Genomic DNA, 21,658 nt, shown 5'->3' on the forward strand with positions numbered 1-21,658 from the left:
TTTTTAATTTTACAGGTGAGGTCTCACTGTGTTGCCCAGGCTGGTCTTGAACTCCTGAGCTCTTTTTTGAGACAGGGTCTTGCTGTGTCGCCCAGGCTGGAGTGCAGTGGCACAATCTGGGCTCATTGCCACCTCTACCTCCCGGGCTCAAGTGATCCTACTCAGCCTCCCGAGTAGCTGAGACTACAGATGTGCACCACCACGCCCTACTGATTTTTGTATTTTTTGCAGAGATGGGAGGTTTAATCTTGTCCAGTCTGGTCTTAAACTCCTGCCCTCAAGCCATCTGCCCTCCTCAGCCTACCAAAGTTCTGGGATTACAGGCATGAGCCACAGCACCCAGCCTATGACTTTTATTAAGTGTTATATTTCCATATATGTGTAACATGAAAATCGTGAAACTAGAAGATTGATAACCACCTTTAATTCATTTTAATGTAGTAGTACTCAATCTTGGCTGCACATCAGAAGTAACAGTTAAAAAAACCAACAAAACTGATTCCCTGGCACTCTCTCCAGAGATTGGGACCTGAGCATTGGTATTTTTAAAGATCCACAGCTCTTCATAACTATTAGGATGGCTAGTATTAAACCAAAAAATTTCTATTGGCGAGGATGTGGAGAAATTGAACTCTTGTACATTGTTAGTGGGAATGTGAAATCATGTATTGGCCATGGAAAATGGGATAGGCTTCCTCAAAAAATTAGAAATATAATTGCCATATGATCTAGCAATTCTACTTGTGTATGTATATCCAAAAGAATTGAAAGCAGGGTCCTGAGATACTTGTAAACCCATGTTCATAGCAGCAGTATTCACAATAGAGTCAACAAGTGGAAGCAACCCAAGTGGCATCAATGAATGAATGGATAAAGAAAATGATACACATACAATGGAATATTATTTACCCTTAAAAGGAAGGGAAATTCTAACACACACTATGACATGGATGAATCTTGAGGGCTTTATATTAGGAAAAATAAGCCAGTCACAAAAAAGATAATATGATTTGTCACTTTAATGAAGTATTTAGAGTAGTCAAATTAATGGCAACAGAAAGCAGAATGGTGGTTGCTAGGTACAAGGGGGACAGAAGAATGAAGATTTGTTGGTTAATGCACATAGAGTTTCTGTTTTGCCAGATGAAAAAGTTCTAGAGATTGGTTTCACAAAAAACATGAATATACTTAACACTACTGAACTGTACACTTAGAGTTAATATGGTAAATTTTGGTGTGTATTATGCTGCAATTCAAAAATGTCTACAAGTGATTAATATACAACAGGAGGTGAGAACTAATACTACTTTAATGCAGACAAAGATATATTATTGGCTGTTAACACTGATCTCTAAAAGTGGGCAAAATTATTTCATAACTACTTTTCATTTTGCTCATGTACTTGAGGTATTATGTGTACATTGGTAGTACCATTTCTATCCTTAAAGTAATGATGCTGTCTAGGAATATTAAATACTGTCTTTCTGAAACACCTATGAAATTTAAAATATTTTATTCTAGATGTAGCAATATATGCCACAGAGTAACATTTTACTCTAATAAATTTGGTTTTAAAATAAATCACTTTGGGTCGGGTACAGTGGCTCACGCCTGTAATCCCAGCACTTTGGGAGGCCGAGGAGGGCGGATCACCTGAGGTCAGGAGTTCCAGACCAGCCTGGCCAATGTAGTGAAACCCTGCCTCTATTAAAAATATAAAAGTTAGCTGGGCGTGGTGGCAGGCACCTGTAATCATAGCTACTCAGGAAGCTGAGGCAGGAGAATCACTTGAAGCCAGGAGGCGGAAGTTGCAGTGAGTGGAGATTGTGCCACTGCACTCCAGTCTGGGCGGTAGAATGAGACTCCATCTCAAAAAAATAAATAAAAATAGAAAAATAAAAATAAAATCACTTTGGCTGGGCATGGTGGCTCAAGGTTGTAATCTCGGCACCTTGGGAGGCCAAAGTGTGTGGATCACCTGAGGTCAGGAGTTTGAGACCACCCGGGCCAACACGTTGAAACCTTGTCTCTCCAAAAAATAAAAAAATTAACTGGGCATGGTGGCATGCATCTGCAGTCACAGCTACTTGGGAGGCTGAGGCTGGAGAATCGCTTGAACCTGGGAGGCGGAGATTGCAGTAAGCCAAGATCGTGCCATTGCACTCCAGCCTGGGTGACAGAGTGAGACTCCATCTCAGAGAGAGAGAGAGACCATAAATAAATAAATCACTTTTTTCAAATTAGCCAGAAAAATTTTTTACTTTGCTTTTCTCTTTGTTGAATTAACAGTTGTAGAATACTTACACACTGATCATGTCTTTAACGTTCTGTTATTTCTTCCGACTAGGAATTTATAGACTTTTCCTGCTAAGACCTCAATTTGTGTGTTTTTGAAAGGCAGAAAGACTGAGATGTTGAAATAATTTAAAACATCCAAGACTAAGGCATATATAGTAAAACTTTTACTACTTGTATAGAAAAAGTTTGTTTAAAAATTGCTGCTTTTGGCTTTTTTTTTTTTTTTAAATCCTGTCTTAATCATGATGTGCTTTAAAATACAGTATCTGTTACTCTTTTTTGAGACAGACTTTCACTCTCGTTGCCCAGGCTGTAGTGCAATGGCATGATCTTGGCTCACTGTAACCTCTGCGTCCTGGGTTTAAGCGATTCTCCTGCCTCAGCCTCCCAAGTAGCTTGGATTACAGGCATGTGCCACCACGCCTGGCTAATTTTTGTATTTTTAGTAGAGACAGGGTTTCACTACATTGGCCAGGCTGGTCTCGAACTCCTGACCTCAGGTGATCCACCTGCCTTGACCTCCCAAAGTGTTGGGATTACAGGCCTGTGCCCCTGTGCCTGGCCTCTGTTACTGTTGAATAACACTTTTCAGCTCCTGTGGAAACCATTCCTAAAGTGCTTCTGAAGTACTCAGTTTTTGTTTTTCAGGATATGTACGTGTAAGCAGGATTCGAAGCAGTTAAGAATGTCTCTGCCAAGTCGACAAACAGCTATTATTGTTAACCCTCCTCCACCAGAGTATATAAATACCAAGAAAAATGGGCGATTGACAAATCAACTTCAGTATCTACAAAAAGTTGTCCTAAAGGATTTATGGAAGCATAGTTTTTCATGGCCTTTTCAACGTCCTGTGGATGCTGTGAAACTAAAGTTGCCTGTATGTATGTCTTCAACTATGTTTCAAAAAAAAATCCTGTAAATTTCTGTAAGACATAGCTAGTCTTTTTTTTTTTTTTTTTTTTTTGAGACGGAGTCTCGCTCTGTCACCCAGGCTGGAGTGCAGTGGCCGGATCTCAGCTCACTGCAAGCTCCGCCTCCCGGGTTCACGCCATTCTCCGGCCTCAGCCTCCCGAGTAGCTGGGACTACAGGTGCCCGCCACCTCGCCCGGCTAGTTTTTTTGTATTTAATAGAGACGGGGTTTCACCGTGTTTGCCAGGATGGTCTCGATCTCCTGACCTCGTGATCCGCCCGTCTCGGCCTCCCAAAGTGCTGGGATTACAGGCTTGAGCCACCGCGCCCGGCCTAGCTAGTCTTTAATAAATCATATTTGTTGGGCACGTTGGCTCCTGCCTGTAATCCCAGCACTTTGGGAGGCTGAAGTGGGCAGATCACCTGAGGTCAGGAGTTCGAGACCAACCTGACCAACATGGGGAAACCCTGTCTCTACTAAAAATGCAAAATTAGCCAGGTGTGGTGGCACATGCCTGTAATCCCACCTACCCAGGAGGCTGAGGCAGGAGAATCTCTTGAAGGTGGAGGTGGAGGTTGCAGTAAGCTGAGATTGCACCATTGCCTGGGCAACAAAAGTAAAACTCCATCTCCAAAAATTAAAAATACAAAAATATTTAACAAATACCTGATTTATTTAGCATCACTAAAGTCTATCCCAATGAGTAATTGTTTTCCAAAAAAACAAAGTATTTTTCTGAGCATTCACATTCTTATTTTAATAAGTTGTGATAAATTGTAATACATGTTTTATTATAGTATATGTCACTTCACCTTTTGGATGCAGAGTTATCCTGAATTTTACCTTTTCCGTGAAGTTTCTCTTGACACTTCCTGGCAGGCTTGGTCGCATCACATACAGAATTTGACTTTAGGTCTTACGTTAGGAATTTTTAGCCATTCAGTAATGCAATGGTTGAGTAGTTTACAATATAGCTAGTCAACTTGAAGCTGGGATTTTATTCTATGGAGTCAGACTCCATAAAAACAAGGTTCTTACTCCTCCTGCCCTTTTTATTTTCAAGGATAATTTTATTCTGAAATTCTTATCTTTATTCATCTTTATTGGCTTTTTTTTTATAAAACATCTAAAAATAATGCCATAGCAGTCAGCTTTGTTTCTCATTACTAAAGGTTTTAGTTTCTAGAATATGGCCTTTTTTTTTTTTGAGACAGAGTCTCACTCTGTCACCCAGACTAGAGTGCAGTGGCATGATCTCAGCTCACTGCAACCTCTGCCTCCTGGGTTCAAGTGATTCTTGGGCCTCACACTCCCAAGTAGCTGGGAAGATAGGCGTGTGCCAGCACACCTGGCTAATTTTCTGGGTTTCTTTGTTTGTTTGTTGTTGTTTTGTTTTGTTTTTTGAGACAGAGTCTTGCTCTGTCCCCCAGGCTGGAGTGCAATGGCACAATCTTGGCTCACTGCAACTTCTGCCTCCCAGGTTTGAGTGATTCTCTTGCCTCAGACTCCCGAGTAGCTGGGATTACAGGCACGCGTCATCACGCCAGGCTTATTTTTGTATTTTTAGTAGAGACAGGGCTTCCCCATGTTGGGCAGGCTGGTCTCGAACTCCTGACCTCAGGTGATCCACCCACCTCGGCCTCCCAAAGTGCTGTGATTAAAGGTGTGAGCTACCACGCCCGGCCAATTTTCTGTATTTTTATTAGAGATGGGTTTCACCATGTTGGCCAGGCTGATCTTGAACTCCTGGCCTCAAGTGATCCTCCTGCCTCAGCCTCCCAAAGTGCTGGGACTACAGGCGTGAACCACTGTGCCCAGCCAGAATATGACTTTTTAAAGATAATCAGTTTCTCTCTCTAGTTACAGGTGTATAGTGTATTAAATTTCTTTGTATATCAATGGTTGTAGTGTATTCATTCTTACTAACATTTAGAATTTGTTCAAAACCATAGGATTATTATACCATTATAAAAAACCCAATGGATTTAAATACAATTAAGAAGCGCTTGGAGAATAAATATTATGTGAAGGCTTCAGAATGTATAGAAGACTTCAATACAATGTTCTCAAATTGTTATTTATATAACAAGGTATGTAAGCTTTATGTTATACTTGCTAATTCTTTGCCGTTACATATAGGAGAGAGATGTATAAAATCGTGATCATTTCAGATTTCAAGTCTCTTCATTTGAAATATTTTACGTATATGTGTGTGTGTATATATATAATTTTTTTTTTTTGAAATGGAGTCTGGCTCTGTCACCCAGGCTGGAGTGTGGTGGTGTGATCTCGGCTCACTACAACCTCCGCCCCAGGTTCAAGTGATTCTCCTGCTTCAGCCTCCCGAGTAGCGGGGAATACAGGCACTTGCCACCCTGCCAGGCTAATTTTTTATACATTTTTTTTTAGTAGAGACGGGTTTCACCATGTTGGCCTGGCTGGTCTCGAACTCCTGACCTCAGGTGATCCACCCACCTCGGCCTCCCAAAGTTCTGGGATTATAGGTGTGAGCCACTGTGCCTGGCCAAGATCTGTTACATATTTTTAAGGACAATACTTTTTCACTGAATTTCACAATTTTCACATACCAATACTTGTTCAGTCTATTTGCTATAATATTTTTGTGCCTGAATAGCTGTAGTGGCTTGTTATGTTTTTAAACAATACCAATGAGAGCTGGTTTCTGTGAATAAAGTATTTCAGAATGTTTTCTGTTGCATTCCTGTCATTTTAGTTATGAGATAAAGGAAAAGTCTTAGTATATATTAATCTTCATTAAATTTTCACAGTATGGACCCCTGGCCATAAACTAAAAAGCCAAACCAATTGCCTACTTCTAAACTTCACAACAAGTTGATTTAAAGATCAGATATGTTCTCGCTGGGCACAGTGGCTCACAACTGTAATCCCAGCACTTTGGGAGGCGGAGGTGGGAGGATCATGAGGTGAAGAGATCGAGAACATCTTGGCCAACATAGTAAAACCCCGCCTCTACTAAAAATACAAAAATTAGCTGGGCATGGTGGCACATGCCTGTAGTCCCAGCTACTCTGGAGGCTGAGGCAGGAGAATCGTTTCAGCCCGGGAGGCGGAGGTTGCAGTGAGCCGAGATCACACCACTGCACTCATTTAAAACTATCAGCCAAATTTAAAACTATCAGCACAAATTTAAAACTATCAGCCAATGCAAATGATTTTTTTTTTCTGAGACAGGGACTCACTGTGTTGCCTAGGCTGGACTTGATCTCCTGGGCTCAAGTGATACTCCCACCTCAGCCTCCTAAGTAGCTGGGATTATAGGCACCCACCACTGCATCCAGCTCCAATGTGGATTTTTTAAAAATCGGTACCATTGGCAACTTCATTTTAATTTAACTACAATTCCAAAGGGTGCTTTCAGATGTAATATTTTTAAATGAAGTTTAGTAATTTTCCTGAGCTACCTAACTTAGAAATAAATGTTCTCTTTAAGAGAACTGTTGCTTCCTAAATTACTTACTTTTTTCTCAGTCATAAATTGAAGCAAGAGGAAGACTTGTAAGCAAATAATTAAGATTGAAAAATTTAATATTTTTTTTTTTTTTTTGAGACGAGTTTTCGCTCTTGTTGCCCAGGCTGGAGTGCAATGGTGCAATCTCGGCTCACCACAACCTCCACCTCCCAGTTCAAGTGATTCTCCTGCCTCAGCCTCCCTAGTAGCTGGGATTACAAACATGTGCAACCACACCCAGCTAATTTTTTTTTTTTTTTTTAAAGACATAGTTTTGATCTTGTTGCTCAGGCTGGAGCACAATGGCACTATCTCAGCTCATCGCAACCTCCGCCCCCTGGGTTTAAGCAATTCTCCTGCCTCAGCCTCCCGAGTAACTAGGATTACAGGCATGCACCACCACGCCTGGTTAATTTTGTATTTTTAGTAGAGACGGTGTTTCTCCATGTTGGTCAGGCTGGTCTCAAACTCCTGATCTCAGGTGATCCGCCCGCTTCAGTCTCCCAAAAACTGCTGGGATTACAGGCGTGAGCCACCACGCCCGGCCTAATCTTGTATTTTTAGTAGAGACAGGGTTTCTCTATGTTGGTCAGGCTGGTCTCGAACTCCTGACCTCAAGTAATCCACCCCCCTCAGCCTCCAAAAGTGCTGGGATTATAGGCGTGAGCCACCATGCCTGGTGAACTTCTCATTTTTAATACCTCTTTGATTTAGTAGGATTGGTTGGATTGTAATTCTCTAGTGTTCGGAAAGCCATTTGGGTACTTTTTAGAAGTTGAAGGAGTAGAATGCTAGAATTTTAAATGTGAGCTGCTTTCAACCATAGAGAATAAGAAAATAAAATGTGAGCAACTTCACTATTTTCTAAATTTATAAGAGATGAATACTGTCTAGGAGTACTATGTTACTGTCTTCAATAAAATGGCCTGAATTTAAAACATTTGGTACAGTGACCATACTGTATATCCTTATGGTGTATTTAATATGTTTTGTAGCCTGGAGATGACATTGTTCTTATGGCACAAGCTCTCGAGAAGCTGTTTATGCAGAAGTTATCTCAGATGCCACAAGAAGAGCAAGTTGTGGGTGGTAAGGAAAGAATCAAGAAAGGTAAGGCAGGAGGTAAACACTTCATGGTTCTCTCTGTTTTTTTCCCCTCTCTGTCTCGTGTATGTGTGTGTGTGTGTGTGTAAATCCCTCAAAGGAGACAGACATCCAGACGTCCTACATCCTATTCTATTGATAAAAAATGTCCATTTGAAATCATCTGCCAAACCTTGATCACAAGGATGGGTATCATTCAAAAATAGTGAAGACTGCATTGATTTTGGCCTTGGAGCCAGCTTTCCTGTAGCATAATGCCATTCACATAGTAGGGATTCAGAAAATCATAGCTGTTACTACTGTTTTCAGTGGATCTTGTATCTGTGCTGTACTGATAAGAATGCCCAAATTGCTAGTGCTCTCTGCATTAAAAAAAATTTCCATAGCTGAGAATGAAATGTTAGTATTGGGTTGGGAGATTGTCTTTTTTTCCTAACTTTTTCTTCAGTCACAAAAATCTTTGGAGGAAATCCTCTTTACAACTAATAATCATATTGTTTAAATATGGTGTTTCAAAAATCTTAAGTATCCAAATAGATTTATTGTAGAGGTTAACCAAGAATGTAGTAAATGTTGGTTTATCTTTGGATCACTTAAGCAGTGTAATCTTTTTTTTTTTTTTTTTATTTTTTTATTTTTAAAAAGTTTAATCACATCTTAATAATTTAACACTGAATATGATTTAACCAGATTACAATATCAGGGAGATGGGTGAGAGGAAATATATTTATGGTGGGCAGGAGGAAGAGAGGATTCAAAAGATAATGGTGGCCTGGTGCAGTGGCTCACACCTATAATTCCAGCAGGCTGAGGCCGGCGGATCGCTTGAGCCCACGAGTTCAAGACCAGCCTAGGCAACACGGCAAAACCCCGTCTCTACAAAAAAACACAAAAATCAGCTGGTCATGGTGGTGCACACCAGTATTTCCAGCTACCTGGGGGTCTGATGTGGGAGAATCACCCGAGCCCGGGGAGGTTGAGGTTTCAGTAAGCCATGATTGTGCCATTGTACTCCCGCCTGAGGGAGAGCGAGACCGTCTTAAAACAAGCAAACAAACAAAAAACCATCAAGGAAAAGCATAAAACATGTTCATATTAAGACATGGAGGTAAATACAAACAAATCAGCCAAGAGTTGGAAAGACTATCGCGAGACAAGGAAAGTGGGGTAAAGGCAGGGTAGGAGGGCTACTGTCTTTCATAATAAACCTTATGGAACAACTTGTTTTCAATATGCATTAACTGATTTTTCCCCCTAAGATGCAGGATATAAAACTGTTTACAAAGCTACATATTTTAGATTGATCCCCCTTCACTTTTCAGGATCTAGGTAGGATTATAGCCAGTTTCCACTATGTGGAGAATCTGCAAGGCTAGAGATCCTGTATGGGTCCAGGGTGAACTACATCAAAAGTAGTTTTTGGGATCGAGGATGCAGTTCACTATTATTAAGTGTGATGTATTATTATTCAAAGTACTGTTTACTGTGAAAGTATGATGAATTCAGTAATGGTTATACTAAAATAACATATTTAAGTACAGAGTCAAAATATGGCTCCAGGTCTCCTTAGATAGAATACTTAACAATTACTGGGGACAAGGGAATTGTTTAAAATGCAGATTCCTGGGCCCCACTCCAGGCGTGGGGCTTGCAGTCTTCATTTCTAACAAGATCCTTAGCTGCTGTTGAAAACTACTGCTTTCATTTGTTTTGTTTTTTTAAGAGACAGGGTCTCGCTGTCATCCAGGCTGGAGTGCAGTGGTGCAATTACAGCTCACTACAGCCTCAATCTCCTGGCCTCACGTGGTCCTCCTGCCTAAACCTCTGGGGTAGCTGGGACTGCAGGCGTCAGCTGTACTAGGCTACTTTTCAATTTTTTATAGAGATGGGGTCTTGCTTTGTTGCCCAAGTTAGTCTCAAACTCCTAGGTTCAAGTGATCCTCCCGTCTTGACTTCCCACAGTGCTGGCATTATAGGCGTGGGGCACCATGTTTGGCCTGAAGCCCTACTTTAAATGCCTATTGTATCTGACCAACTCACTGATGCTTATTCCTCAGAAGAATACCAGTTCTGTAATCTCCAGGTAGTATCATAAGACAAAGCTTATTAGAAACTCATTGACGCCAGGTTAACTAATGTGCTGGATTTTTTTTTTCCTCCTCTTCCATTACTTGAACAATCTGTTCAACGAGCAATATTCTAAAGCCAATAATTGATCACTTTTCCTCTTGATGCTTATACTGTAGCTTATACTGTACTGAATCCCTGGCAAGACCTCTTTTTGGTTATTTGATCTTTTTAGGCTGCTTTTCCAATTTCTGTGTTTCTGTCACAATTATTCACCCTGTGTATCTCATACTCTTTACTACTACTTATGTTTCTTTAAAGACAAAGTCTTGCACTTTTGCCCAGGCTGGAGTACAGTGGCAAGGTCATAGCTCACTGCAGCCTCACACTCCCAGGCTCAAGTGATCCTCCCACCTCAGCCTCCCAAGTAGTGAGGACCACAGGTGTGCACCACCATGCTGAGCCAATCCTTAAATTTTTTTGTAGAGACAGGGTCTCACCATGTCTCGCAGGCTGGTCTTGAACTCCTCTCAATCCTCTACCTCAGCCTCCCAGAGTGCTGGAAGCAAGCCACTGTGCCCAGCTGCTGGTCACCCTTTCTACACTAAAAACTATGGATGTGTCAATCAATGCTGAGATGCTCTGATAAACTCCCAAGAATCTGTTTCCCCAAATCACCACAAAACTGCTTGTGTAGCCAGTATAGGAGCCAAGGAAGTTGGCCACTAGGATCCCCTGAATTACTTTTTTTTTTTTCTGAGATGCAGTCTCGCTGTCGCCCAGGCTGGAGTGCAGTAGTGCAATCTCTGCTCACTGCAACGTCCACCTTCTGGGTTCAAGTGATTCTTCTGCCTCAGCCTCCCGAGTATCTGGGACTACAGGTACACGCCACCACGCCCGGCTAACCTTTGTATTTTTTGTAGACACGGGGCTTCACCATATCGGCCAGGCTGGTCTCAAACTCCTGACTTAGTGACTTGCCCGCCCTGGCCTCCCAAAGTGCTGGGATTACATGCGTGAGCCACCGAGCCCGGCCCCTGAATTACCTATGACTTTATCAAGGGACAGGGTCACCTGCATTCTTAAAGCTGAGCTGATAACAATTCCACAAATGTTAACTGAACAAAGTGCGACACTAAGTGCCGGTGTCTGAAGATGAAAGAGACACAATCTGTGTGTTCTCGGAGCTTCTCCAAGGTGAACTCTTCTGGGGCTTAACCTGCAACTGGCCAGGAACAGCAGCTTAAACTCTCATCAATAGCTGTGCTATTTCAAAGTACTGGCATTCTCCCAGGACACCCCCCAGGGTGTCAAAATTTAGCCAAAGCAAACTCCAAATGAATACAAAGTCCTTATTTTCTCAAAGGAAAAAAACAAAACAAAACAGAACAAAAAACCCCCCAGATTTATTTAGCCTCAACATTTCCCCTGATCTAAAGAGAAAAATGTCAAAAGATACCTAGGACATATACACAAGCACCCACCCCAGTGAACTCAGATAACCTGAAAGAAAAAAGGGCAAAGGTCTGTTCAACGGAGAAAATTATCTTCGTTTTTGAAAGATGTTTCCACGTCCCATTCCACGTCCTCTTCCTCTTGCAGCCACTTGGGCCTTGAGAATAGCAGCTTTTCCTCGGCCAGCCCCTGAGCCTTGGTTTTTATTTTTCATGCTCTTTAACATGGGTGCATTCTTCAGCATGTCAGGCAAAATCAGAAAGCGGATTTTGCTGCCACGGATGTATACCTGCTCCAGCTGTGCCACTCGGCCATCTCTGTATGTGACTGTGATGTTGGACATCTGGCAGTTCATGTTGTCCTCTGCTTCAATGAGCTTCCCCCGATATACCTCACCGGTGTTCGTCTCACATGTCACAATGTGGCCCTCGGCCTCGTGCAGCACTTTAATTGGCACACCAATAGACATCTTGGCAGGAAGAGAGCTCGGCTCTGGCCTACTTTTCCTTCTCTTCGGTGCACGGCGAAAGCCGCTACGGCGAAGGCGTGAATCCAGCAGTGTAATCTTTAAGTTCTTAGTCTTCCATGTTAGTTTCCTCATTTATATTATCAGGAAAATATTTATTTATTTTTTATTTTTGAAACTGTGTCTTCGCTCTGTCACCCAGGCTGGAGTGCAGTGGCACAATCTCGGCTCACTGCAAGCTCCGCCTCACTCCTGCCTCAGCCTCCCGAGTCGCTGGGACTACAGACGCCCACTACCACACCCAGCTAATTTTTTGTATTTTTTTTTTTAGTAGAGACAGGATTTCACCGTGTTAGCCAGGATGGTCTCGATCTCCTGACGTCGTGATCTGCCCGCCTCAGCCTCCCACAGTGCTGGGATTACAGGCGTGAGCCACCGCACCCGGCCCGAAAAATATTTTTCTTTCATGATTATAAATGTTTATAAAGTGTATAGTTAAGTGCCTGAGATGTAGGAGGCTTGTAATAGGTTCATGGCAGAAGTTGATTTTTTTTTTCAGGTTTTTATTGATAGTAATACATACTTTTTTATTGCTAATAGATCCTTAAGGTGGGTCATAACTTATAGTGCTTTAACCAAATCTATGAGATATTCACTGATTATTTAAGTCGTTATTCTTATTTTAGAAAAGGTTGATCTAATGTCTCACAATGTGAGACCTAGGCTTCTACAAGAAGATTTAAGTAAGCCCTTATGAGGTAGATAGTACATAGATCAGTATGGTATTTAAATTGTAAAACCAACGTGCTAATTGTTGCTGACTTAAATTATTACCCTTAGCAAGATAAAAATTGTTATTTTTTCCATTTAATGTTGTTAGAAGGTAAAAATTATTGATCTTCTCATTGATCTTTTATCTGAGGGAAACATGCTCTTAGCAGTTACCTGAGCATCTGAAACAAATAGCTACAACTTAACTTTCAAGTGTTTCTTTAAGGTTTTGTTTTGTTTTGTTTTGTTTTGTACTTTTTAGTAGAGACAGGGTTTCACCATGTTAGGCTGGTCTCAAACTCCTGACCTCAGGTGATCCACCCACCTTGGCCTCCCAAAGTGCTGTGATTACAGGCATGAGCCACTGCGCCAGGCCTACGTTTAAGTTTTTTGTTAGAAATAAAACTTGAAAAAACTTACAAGGCAATGCATTATGGAAAAAAATTAAGACAATGCATTATGACACGTGTCAGATGAAATTACATGTAATATATACTGTGTTTCAAAAGAATGAGAAGTTTTGTTTTATTTCGAGACAGGTCTCATTCTGTCACCCTGGCTGGAGTGCAGTGGCACTCCACGATCACAGTTCACTGCAGTCTCGAGCTCCTGGGCTTAAACAGTCCTCCCACTTTAGCCTCCCAAGTAGCCAATATTAAAGACATGTGCCACCACACCCAGCTAATTTTTTTGTTTCTTATAGAGGTGGGGTCTCATTTTGTTGCCCAGGCTGATCTTGAACTCCTGGCTTCAAATGATCCTCATGCCTTGGCCTCCCAAAGTGCTAGGATTACAGGCATGAGCCACCATGCATGGCCAAGAGTGAGAAATTGATATGTGATGTGTGCTAGTACATTTTATATTGCTATAAATACCTGGCTGTTCGTTGTGGCTCATGGCCATAATGCCAGCACATTGGGAAGCCAAGATGGGAGGATTACATGAGCCCAGGAATTCAAGACCAGCCTGAGCAAGACAGAAGGACCCTTTACAGAAAAATTTAAAACTTTGCCAGGTATGGTGGCATGCACCTGTAGTCCCAGCTCATCAAGAGCCTGAGGTGGGAGGATTGCTTGAGCCCAGGAGTTTGAAGGTGCAGTGAGTCATGATCACACCACTGCAACAGAGTGACAGAGGGAGACCCTGTCTCAAAAAGAAAAAAAAAAGAAAGAAACGAAATATGTGAGGCTGGGTAATTTACAAAGAAAAGAGGTTTATTTGGCTCATGGTTTTGCAGGCTGTATAAGTATGGCACCAGCATCTGCTTAGCTTCTGGGCCTCAGGAAGCTTTCAATCATGGTCAGAGGCAAAGAGGGAGCTGTTGTATCACATGGCAAGGTGGGGTTAGGGAGGAGGTGCTCTTTTAAGCAACCAGATCTTGTGTGAACTCATAGAGTGAGCACTCCCTCATTACATCGAGGACAGCACCAAGAGAATCATGAGGGATCTACCCTCATGACCCAAGCACCTCCCACACCAGGCCCCACCACCAACATTGGAGGTCACATTTCAACATGAGATTTGAAGAGGACGAAACATCCAAACCATATCACGCTGGAAAAGTTGGGAAAGGCTTTAGAGGTGCTATAAGTTATGTTTGACCTCAAAGGATAGGTAGGATTTGGCTTCAGAGTGAATGTCTAAGTTTAAAAAACTTCTGACAGAAGCATTCCACTACCAGAGTCATGTCTTTGTTAGTCACGGTAGTAGGGAAATTGTCATATGATGACATGTTGATAATTTATGGCAAAGAAAACTCGGTATTAAATTGATGATATTGATTGAGCAAATACTTGAGTGCTGATTATGTACCACAACACTGTTCTGTGCTCTTGAGATATTATCACTGAATAAAACAAAAACTTTGCCATCTTGGAATTTATATTCTAGTAGGAAGTGAGAGACAAACATGACAGATTCAGTGGAGGCCTCGTTGAGAAGTGAAGATTTGCAAGAAGAACATTCCAGGCGGAGGAATCGGCTAGAGCAAAGGCCTATAACAGATCCTCCATCACTTTGAGCCATGCCTTCATTTGTGAATCGATCTTGCCATCTCAACCATTTTATTCCTTTGTTATCTCCCTTTTTTCTTGCATCATTAATCTCTTCTCCTCTATGGGGTTAGTTTCATTACCCTATAAACTGGCTCTAGTATCTCATCTTTAAAATACTCCTTTATTCATATTCTTCCAGCTATTGTTCCTTTTTTTCTTTCTTCCTGTATACTCATGTACTCCCCTTAGCACAAGTTCTAGCTTTATTTCACCACCAAAGACGTTTTGTCAGTCAGGGTCACTTGTAGTCTTCATTCTGCAAAATTTAAGTAGTGTTTTTTTCTATTCTCATTTTATTTGACTTCTGTCAGTATTTGCCTTAGGAGACTACTGTGTCTTTTTAAAAATGCTTTTATTTCTTCGTGCACACACTAATCATGTGTACTTACTTCCCATTCTATAGTTCTCTTGACCTAGCTGTCTTCTTCTTACCTGTATAGTGACATCTTAGTTGTCAGCTTTAGAGAGGGAGGCCTTCCTTGGCTACCCTGTCCATAATAGTTCTCTGCCTTAGTTTAGTTAGTAACGTGTATATTTCCTTCCTAACACTCAGCATCACTTGTACTCAATATGATTACTTATTTTTTGTCTGTTTCTTACACTGGACAGTAAGCTCCAAGAGCAGATACTATGTCTGTCTTGTTCATTTTTGAGCCCAGGAGGTTGAAGGTGCAGTGAGTCATGATCACACCACTGCAACAGAGTGATAGAGCGAGACCCTGTCTCAAAAAAAAAAAAGAAAAGACATACGTGAGAATTTGTGCCCTAGCACCTAAAATGGTGCCCAACACAATAGGCATGCAGTAAATATTTACTGTGTTTCTCTCATGTACCAAGTACTGCATTAGGTACAAGAGATTTAGGGGTGACCAAAACAAAGTCCCCTTACCCTCACAGAGCTTTTTATTGTGAGAGACAAGAGACAAAATTAAGTAATTGTAACTATTCCTCACTATGCAGATCTAATTAGCTCCCAAGTTCAAAGAGTAACAACAGTTTGAATATCAAAGGATGTGAGATTATCTGAATGTATTTGATTCCTAAGTTTTAAAGAGTAGTGACAACTCAGATATTGAGGAATATCAGCCCTGTCTTAAAATACATTCAGATTTACTTAGTTTCTGAGTTTGTTTTGCAAGAATTGAAGGGCCAGAAATAGCTATATGTTGTATATCAAATGTAATAATGGCATGGAAAAAATAAAGCAGAATAAGAGCTATACAGTTGATGAGTGGGGATAGGGTAGAATGAAAATGTTATTTTATATAGGGTGGTTGAGAAGGTGACATTTGAGTAAATGCCTGAAGGAAATGTTGGAATGAGGCATAAGGATATCTTTTTTTTTTTTTGAGACGGAGTCTCGCTCTGTCGCCCAGGCTGGAGTGCAGTGGCCGGATCTCAGCTCACTGCAAGCTCCGCCTCCCGGGTTCACGCCATTCTCCTGCCTCAGCCTCCCGAGTAGCTGGGACTACAGGCGCCCGCCACCGCGCCCGGCTAGTTTTTTGTATTTTTTTAGTAGAGACGGGGTTTCACCGTGTTAGCCAGGATGGTCTCGATCTCCTGACCTCGTGATCCGCCCGTCTCGGCCTCCCAAAGTGCTGGGATTACAGGCTTGAGCCACCGCGCCCGGCCCAAAGGATATCTTATTTTAGGCAAAACAAATAGTCTTCTTCTGCTTACCAAATTTGAGCAAGGCCGATACGCTAGAGTGAGGTAAGGACAGAGGGAAGTAATAAGAAGTGAGGTTGGAAGGAGGGAAGAAGTACGGAGAAGAGGACAAGCAGGTCGCATATATGCTATGAGCACTTTGGTTTTTACTTAGCGAGATTACAAGTCGTCACTAATTTGAGTTTTAAAAGATCACTTTGACAGCTGTTTTGGGGATAGACTATAGAGTACCAAAGCAGAAGGAAGACCTGCCTGGATGTTATTGCAGTAATTGAGTTGTGCACTGATGATGCCTTGGGCCGGAGTGAATGCCGCTTGTGAGAAGTGTCTGGAGTCTAGATAGGAAGATAATGCTAACAGGGTTTGCTGCTGGGTTGGATATGGAGTTTGAGAGACAGTGGAATCAAAGATGACTTCAGGGTTTTTGTTGTGAACAATTAGAAGAGTAGAGTTGCCTTGATGGAAGGTTGAACTCTTTTTTTTTTTTTGAGACAGAGTCTGCTCTGTCGCCCAGGCTGGGGTGCAGTGGCCGGATCTCAGCTCACTGCAAGCTCCGCCTCCCGGGTTTAGACCATTCTCCTGCCTCAGCCTCCCGAGTAGCTGGGACTACAGGTGCCCGCCACCTCGCCCGGCTAGTTTTTTGTATTTTTTAGTAGAGACGGGGTTTCACCGTGTTAGCCAGGATGGTCTCGATCTCCTGACCTCGTGATCCGCCCGTCTCGGCCTCCCAAAGTGCTGGGATTACAGGCTTGAGCCACCGCGCCCGGCCTGAACTCTTGAAATAACAGATTTCAGAGTGATATGATCCAAATGTCTGAAGTCATAACATTCTGTAAAAACAGATAGGGCAGAAGAACATGACAATTGTTCTTTTGGCAGAATTTTCTGAAGAATGTATTGATAAGAGAATCATATTCACATCTTTTGTTCTGTGATGGACTATGTGTAACAATTAATGAAATCCTTGGATGTTTATGCAGAACATTCTGAAGACCTCACATAGTACTGTGTGGTTGGTCTCCAGAGTATCTGAAATTTTTGCTTATGTTCACAGCTACCTGAAGCTAACCACATGGCTCTATTATTAGTCTTGGTTTAAGCCAGGCACCTTTTTGAATAAAGCTGGTAAACCTACCATTAATAACAAATGTTGAAGTCTCCGTTATTATATCTTTATATCTAAATTGGTCTAATCTGTCTAATCCTGTGTGTGTAGATTTCAAAATGAAATAAGTATCCTATGCTTATATTGCTAAAAAGCTGAACTAAATGAATTGAAATAGAAAATAAGACAGAAAGTGGTGTTTTATACTTTATTCATTCATATATTTGATTCTGGCTCATACTTTTCCAGGCACTCAACAGAATATAGCTGTTTTTTCTGCTAAAGAAAAATCATCGCCCAACGCAACAGAAAAAGTATTTAAGCAGCAAGCAATTCCTTCTGTATTTTCTAAAACATCTCTTTCTCCCTTGAACGTGGCACAAGGAGCTTCAGTCAACTCCAGTTCACAAACTGTGGTCCAAGTAAGTTTATTATAGTTTTAAAATCATTGCTTTTTAATTTTGGATTTTTTTTTTCAGTTAATAGAAAAATTAGTCTTCAACATCTAGCAATTTTTTCTTTTTTTTTTTTTTTTTTTTTTTTTTTGAGACTTAGAGTCTCAGCTTCTGTCGCTTCAGGAAGCTGAGGCGTGGGTCGGATCTCTACTGCAAGGCCCGGCCCCGGGTTCACGCCATTCCCTCCGGCCCCAGCCTCCCTCGGTAGTTGACTTCACAGGCGCCCGCCACCGGGGCCAGCCGCTAGTTTTGTATTTTTAGTAGAGACAGGGGTTTCACCGTGAGCGTTGTGATGGTCTCGATTCTCTGATCTTCGGATCCGCCTCGCCTCGCCTCCCAAAGTGCTGGGATTACAGGCTTGAGCCATCACTGCCACTTTTTCTTTTTTAATTCATTTAGCATCTAGCAATCTGAAATCATACTGTTTCTACCTCTCTATGCATTTTATGAATAGAGACCTAAGAGGCTAGCCAAATTTTAGATATTTCTTAGGTAGAATTTGTACTGTTTGGGTGTCTTGATAGTATTAATATCAGAAGTTGTTCACCTACATAGTTTTCTTTTAAAAATCATATATTCTTGCTGATTTTCAGGTATTCAGAAACTTCGGTATAACTATGACTTTGATTTTTTACTTTTCATTCATCTTAAGGTTTGCACAAGACATTCTTTGGTATGTGGGAAGATAATATTAGAACTATTCAGTTTGCCTACAAAAGGAAATTAACCTTTAGCAATATTTAATACATGGATTGACAACAATATTTGTAAATTATCTATATAAAGATTTGGTGCCAATAATCTTTCCCTTTTTTCTTTTAAGTGATAAGGAACTATTGCTCTGAATATCACTTTAAATATATTTTGTTGTTGTTGAATTGTTCTGTTTTAGGTTACAAAGGGTGTGAAGAGGAAAGCAGATACAACAACTCCTGCAACTTCAGTAGTTAAAGCAAGTAGTGAATTTTCTCCAACATTCACAGAAAAATCAGTGACATTGCCACCTATAAAAGAAAATATGCCAAAGAATGTTTTGCCAGATTCTCAGCAACAATATAATGTTGTGAAGAGTGTTAAAGTAACTGAACAATTAAGGCACTGTAGTGAGATTCTTAAAGAAATGCTTGCAAAGAAACATTTTTCATATGCATGGCCCTTTTATAATCCTGTTGACGTTAATGCTTTGGGACTCCATAACTACTATGACATTGTCAAAAATCCAATGGATCTTGGAACTATTAAGGTAAATGTTGCCTTAATAGGAAGAACTTCTTTTTCTTGATTATAAAAGTAATTCATCATTGCAAAGAAATCTTAAAATCTAGAAAAAGATGAAGGAAATTAAGATCATCAGAGTCATACTGCCTGGAGTGAGTCACTGGAAATTTTAAAAATATATCTTTTCGTTTTCTTCCACTTGAACATGTCCATGGTTCTAGACCACGCACAGTGGCTCATGCCTGTAATCCTGGCACTTTAGGAGGCCAAGGCGGGCAAATCACTTGAGGCCAGGAGTTCGAGACCAGCCTGGCCATGGCAAAACCTCGTCTCTAATAAAAATACAAAAAAAAAAAAAAGCTGGGAATGGTGGTGCCTGCCTATGGTCCCAGCTACTCCAGAGGCTGAGTCACGAGAAACACTTGAACGCAGGAGGAGGAAGGGTTGCAGTGAGCCGAGATCATGCACTGCACTCCAGGCTGGGTGACAGAGGGAAATTCTGTCTCAAAAAAAAAAGATTATATGAAAACACTCTACTTTTGTGATTTTGTTCCAGTTCTCTTTACCTGGAATGTCCTCCTTCCTTATCTCTACTTATCAAAATTCACTGGATTTTTTTTCAAAGTCTAAAAAATATGAAACAAATGTTGCAAAATTTTAACATTTGTCAAATCTGGATGGTGGGCAACTGTTTTCTGTATATATGAATTATTTTGTAATATGAACATTTAATATTGGTGCTCAAATAATTATTGAATTGAACTATTTGTTTGTGAATCCTGTAGTTTTTCTTTAATTTAGGAGAAAATGGATAACCAAGAATATAAGGATGCATACAAATTTGCGGCAGATGTTAGATTAATGTTCATGAATTGCTACAAGTACAATCCTCCAGATCACGAAGTTGTGACAATGGCAAGAATGCTTCAGGTGAGCCATTACTTGTGCTCTGGAAGTGTTTTTCCTCTGAACATAGTTTAAACATCTTTTAGAACCATAACTTAAGAGATAAAGAATAATAACACCCACATCTCTTAAGTATTAAATGGCAAAAACCACAATTGCTTTTGCACCAACAAAATAGTTTATGAATTATACTTTTAAAACTGAGAGGGTTGTGTGTTTTTTTGTTTGTCTGTTTGAGTTCTTGCATCCTTTAGTAGTGAATATTTTAATGAAGCTGCCCTGCATACAAAGGAAACTGGGGAAATATTAGTGAAGAGGGGATGTAGATATATATATGGTTGACTAGAGCCCATGTCCCACTGAGGGGACAGTCTAAATGAACCATTTGGAGGTAATAGAATGATCTACCAACTATAGGGCCCTTGAAAGAAGATCCCGTGTATTACTTGAGAGGTCTATCTTGCCTGAAAAAAATGGAGAAAAGTTGCTAAGTTTGGCAGGCAGAGAAGCATGAGTCCTTTTTTTTGACATGGAGTTTCATTCTCGTTGTCCAGGCTGGAGTGTAGTGGCACAATCTTGGTTCACTGCAACCTCCGCGTCCCAGGTTCAAGTGGTTCTCTTGCCTTAGCCTCCCAAGTAGCTGGGATTTACAGGCATGTGCCACCACACCCGACTAATTTTGTATTTTTAGTAGAGATGGGGTTTCTCCATGTTGGTCAGGCTGATCTTGATTTCCCCATCTGAGGTGATCCACCCACCTCGGCCTCCCAAAGTGCTAGGATTACAGGCATGAGCCACGGCACCTGGCCTGCATAAATCTTAATATGTTTCTTCTGATATATCTTAAAGGCAAAAAGAATTCTGGTCAAAATATGGCACTGAAATGTACCTTTTATTAAAAGCTATAATTGCTGGATTAAATTAAAAATGCAGAAAACCATAACAAACTAATTTTTCATTATAGGATGTTTTCGAAACGCATTTTTCAAAGATCCCAGTTGAACCTGTTGAGAGTATGCCTTTATGTTACATCAAAACAGATATCACAGAAACCACTGGTAGAGAGAACACTAATGAAGCCTCCTCTGAAGGGAACTCTTCTGGTGATTCTGAAGATGAACGAGTTCAGCGTCTTGCAAAGCTTCAGGAGCAGGTAGTTGATTGTATTGATACAAATTTTGATAGTCTATGAGCACTAATCTATCAGGAAATTTTTTCTGCAGATTTAAAGCTGTTATAATTAAATCATTTCATAACTGTGGCTTTATTTACTTATTGGCAAATTTGTAATGTTTAATAGTCTTTCGTAATCAAATATTTATTATAAAAATCTGTTATTTAAAAAAATTATGTCATCCCTAATCATGAGTGGTTGATTCTCATTGAAATGATTTATGAAATAATCAGAGAGATTTTATGGATGAGGTCTTATTTAACATTAACTACTTTTTATGATAACATGTTAAACTGTTCTGGAGCTCAAGACTCAAAAATCAGTGATTAAAAACCAGCCGGACACCGTGGCTCACGCCTGTAACCCCAATACTTTGGGAGGCCAAGGTGGGAGGATTGCTTAGGCCCAGGAGTTCAAGCTTGGGCAACATAGTGAGACCATGTCTCTACAAAACAATCAAAAAAATGTGGCAGGAGGATCACTTGAGCCTAGGAGGTTGAGGTTGCAGTGAGCCAG

At 40.9% G+C, this 21,658-nt stretch overlaps 2 protein-coding genes across 9 annotated transcripts in view; one reads left to right on the forward strand and one right to left on the reverse strand.

The window, feature by feature from the left end:
- Nucleotides 1–21,658, forward strand: part of BRDT (bromodomain testis associated) — a 66,808-nt gene that overhangs the window by 10,069 nt on the left and 35,081 nt on the right. For 6 of the 8 annotated variants that reach the window (XM_003892186.4, XM_009212822.3, XM_009212830.3 and 3 more), the window contains 7 exons: nucleotides 2,947–3,175; nucleotides 5,162–5,299; nucleotides 7,695–7,809; nucleotides 17,639–17,811; nucleotides 18,737–19,087; nucleotides 19,864–19,992; nucleotides 20,933–21,121. In XM_003892186.4, the coding sequence (XP_003892235.1) occupies nucleotides 2,984–3,175; nucleotides 5,162–5,299; nucleotides 7,695–7,809; nucleotides 17,639–17,811; nucleotides 18,737–19,087; nucleotides 19,864–19,992; nucleotides 20,933–21,121 (1,287 nt within the window). In that variant the 5' untranslated portion in view covers nucleotides 2,947–2,983. The remainder of the gene's footprint in view (nucleotides 1–2,946; nucleotides 3,176–5,161; nucleotides 5,300–7,694; nucleotides 7,810–17,638; nucleotides 17,812–18,736; nucleotides 19,088–19,863; nucleotides 19,993–20,932; nucleotides 21,122–21,658) is intronic. The other 2 variants (XM_009212855.2, XM_009212849.2) reach the window with 2 other exon arrangements.
- Nucleotides 10,628–11,895, reverse strand: LOC116268927 (small nuclear ribonucleoprotein Sm D3). The gene has a single exon (XM_031650725.1). The coding sequence runs from the start codon at nucleotides 11,792–11,794 to the stop codon at nucleotides 11,414–11,416; it is 381 nt and encodes a 126-aa protein (XP_031506585.1). The 5' UTR covers nucleotides 11,795–11,895; the 3' UTR covers nucleotides 10,628–11,413.

This window comes from Papio anubis, chromosome 1 (assembly GCF_008728515.1).
Source record: "Papio anubis isolate 15944 chromosome 1, Panubis1.0, whole genome shotgun sequence".
In the NCBI taxonomy this organism is placed as follows: Eukaryota; Metazoa; Chordata; class Mammalia; order Primates; family Cercopithecidae; genus Papio; species Papio anubis.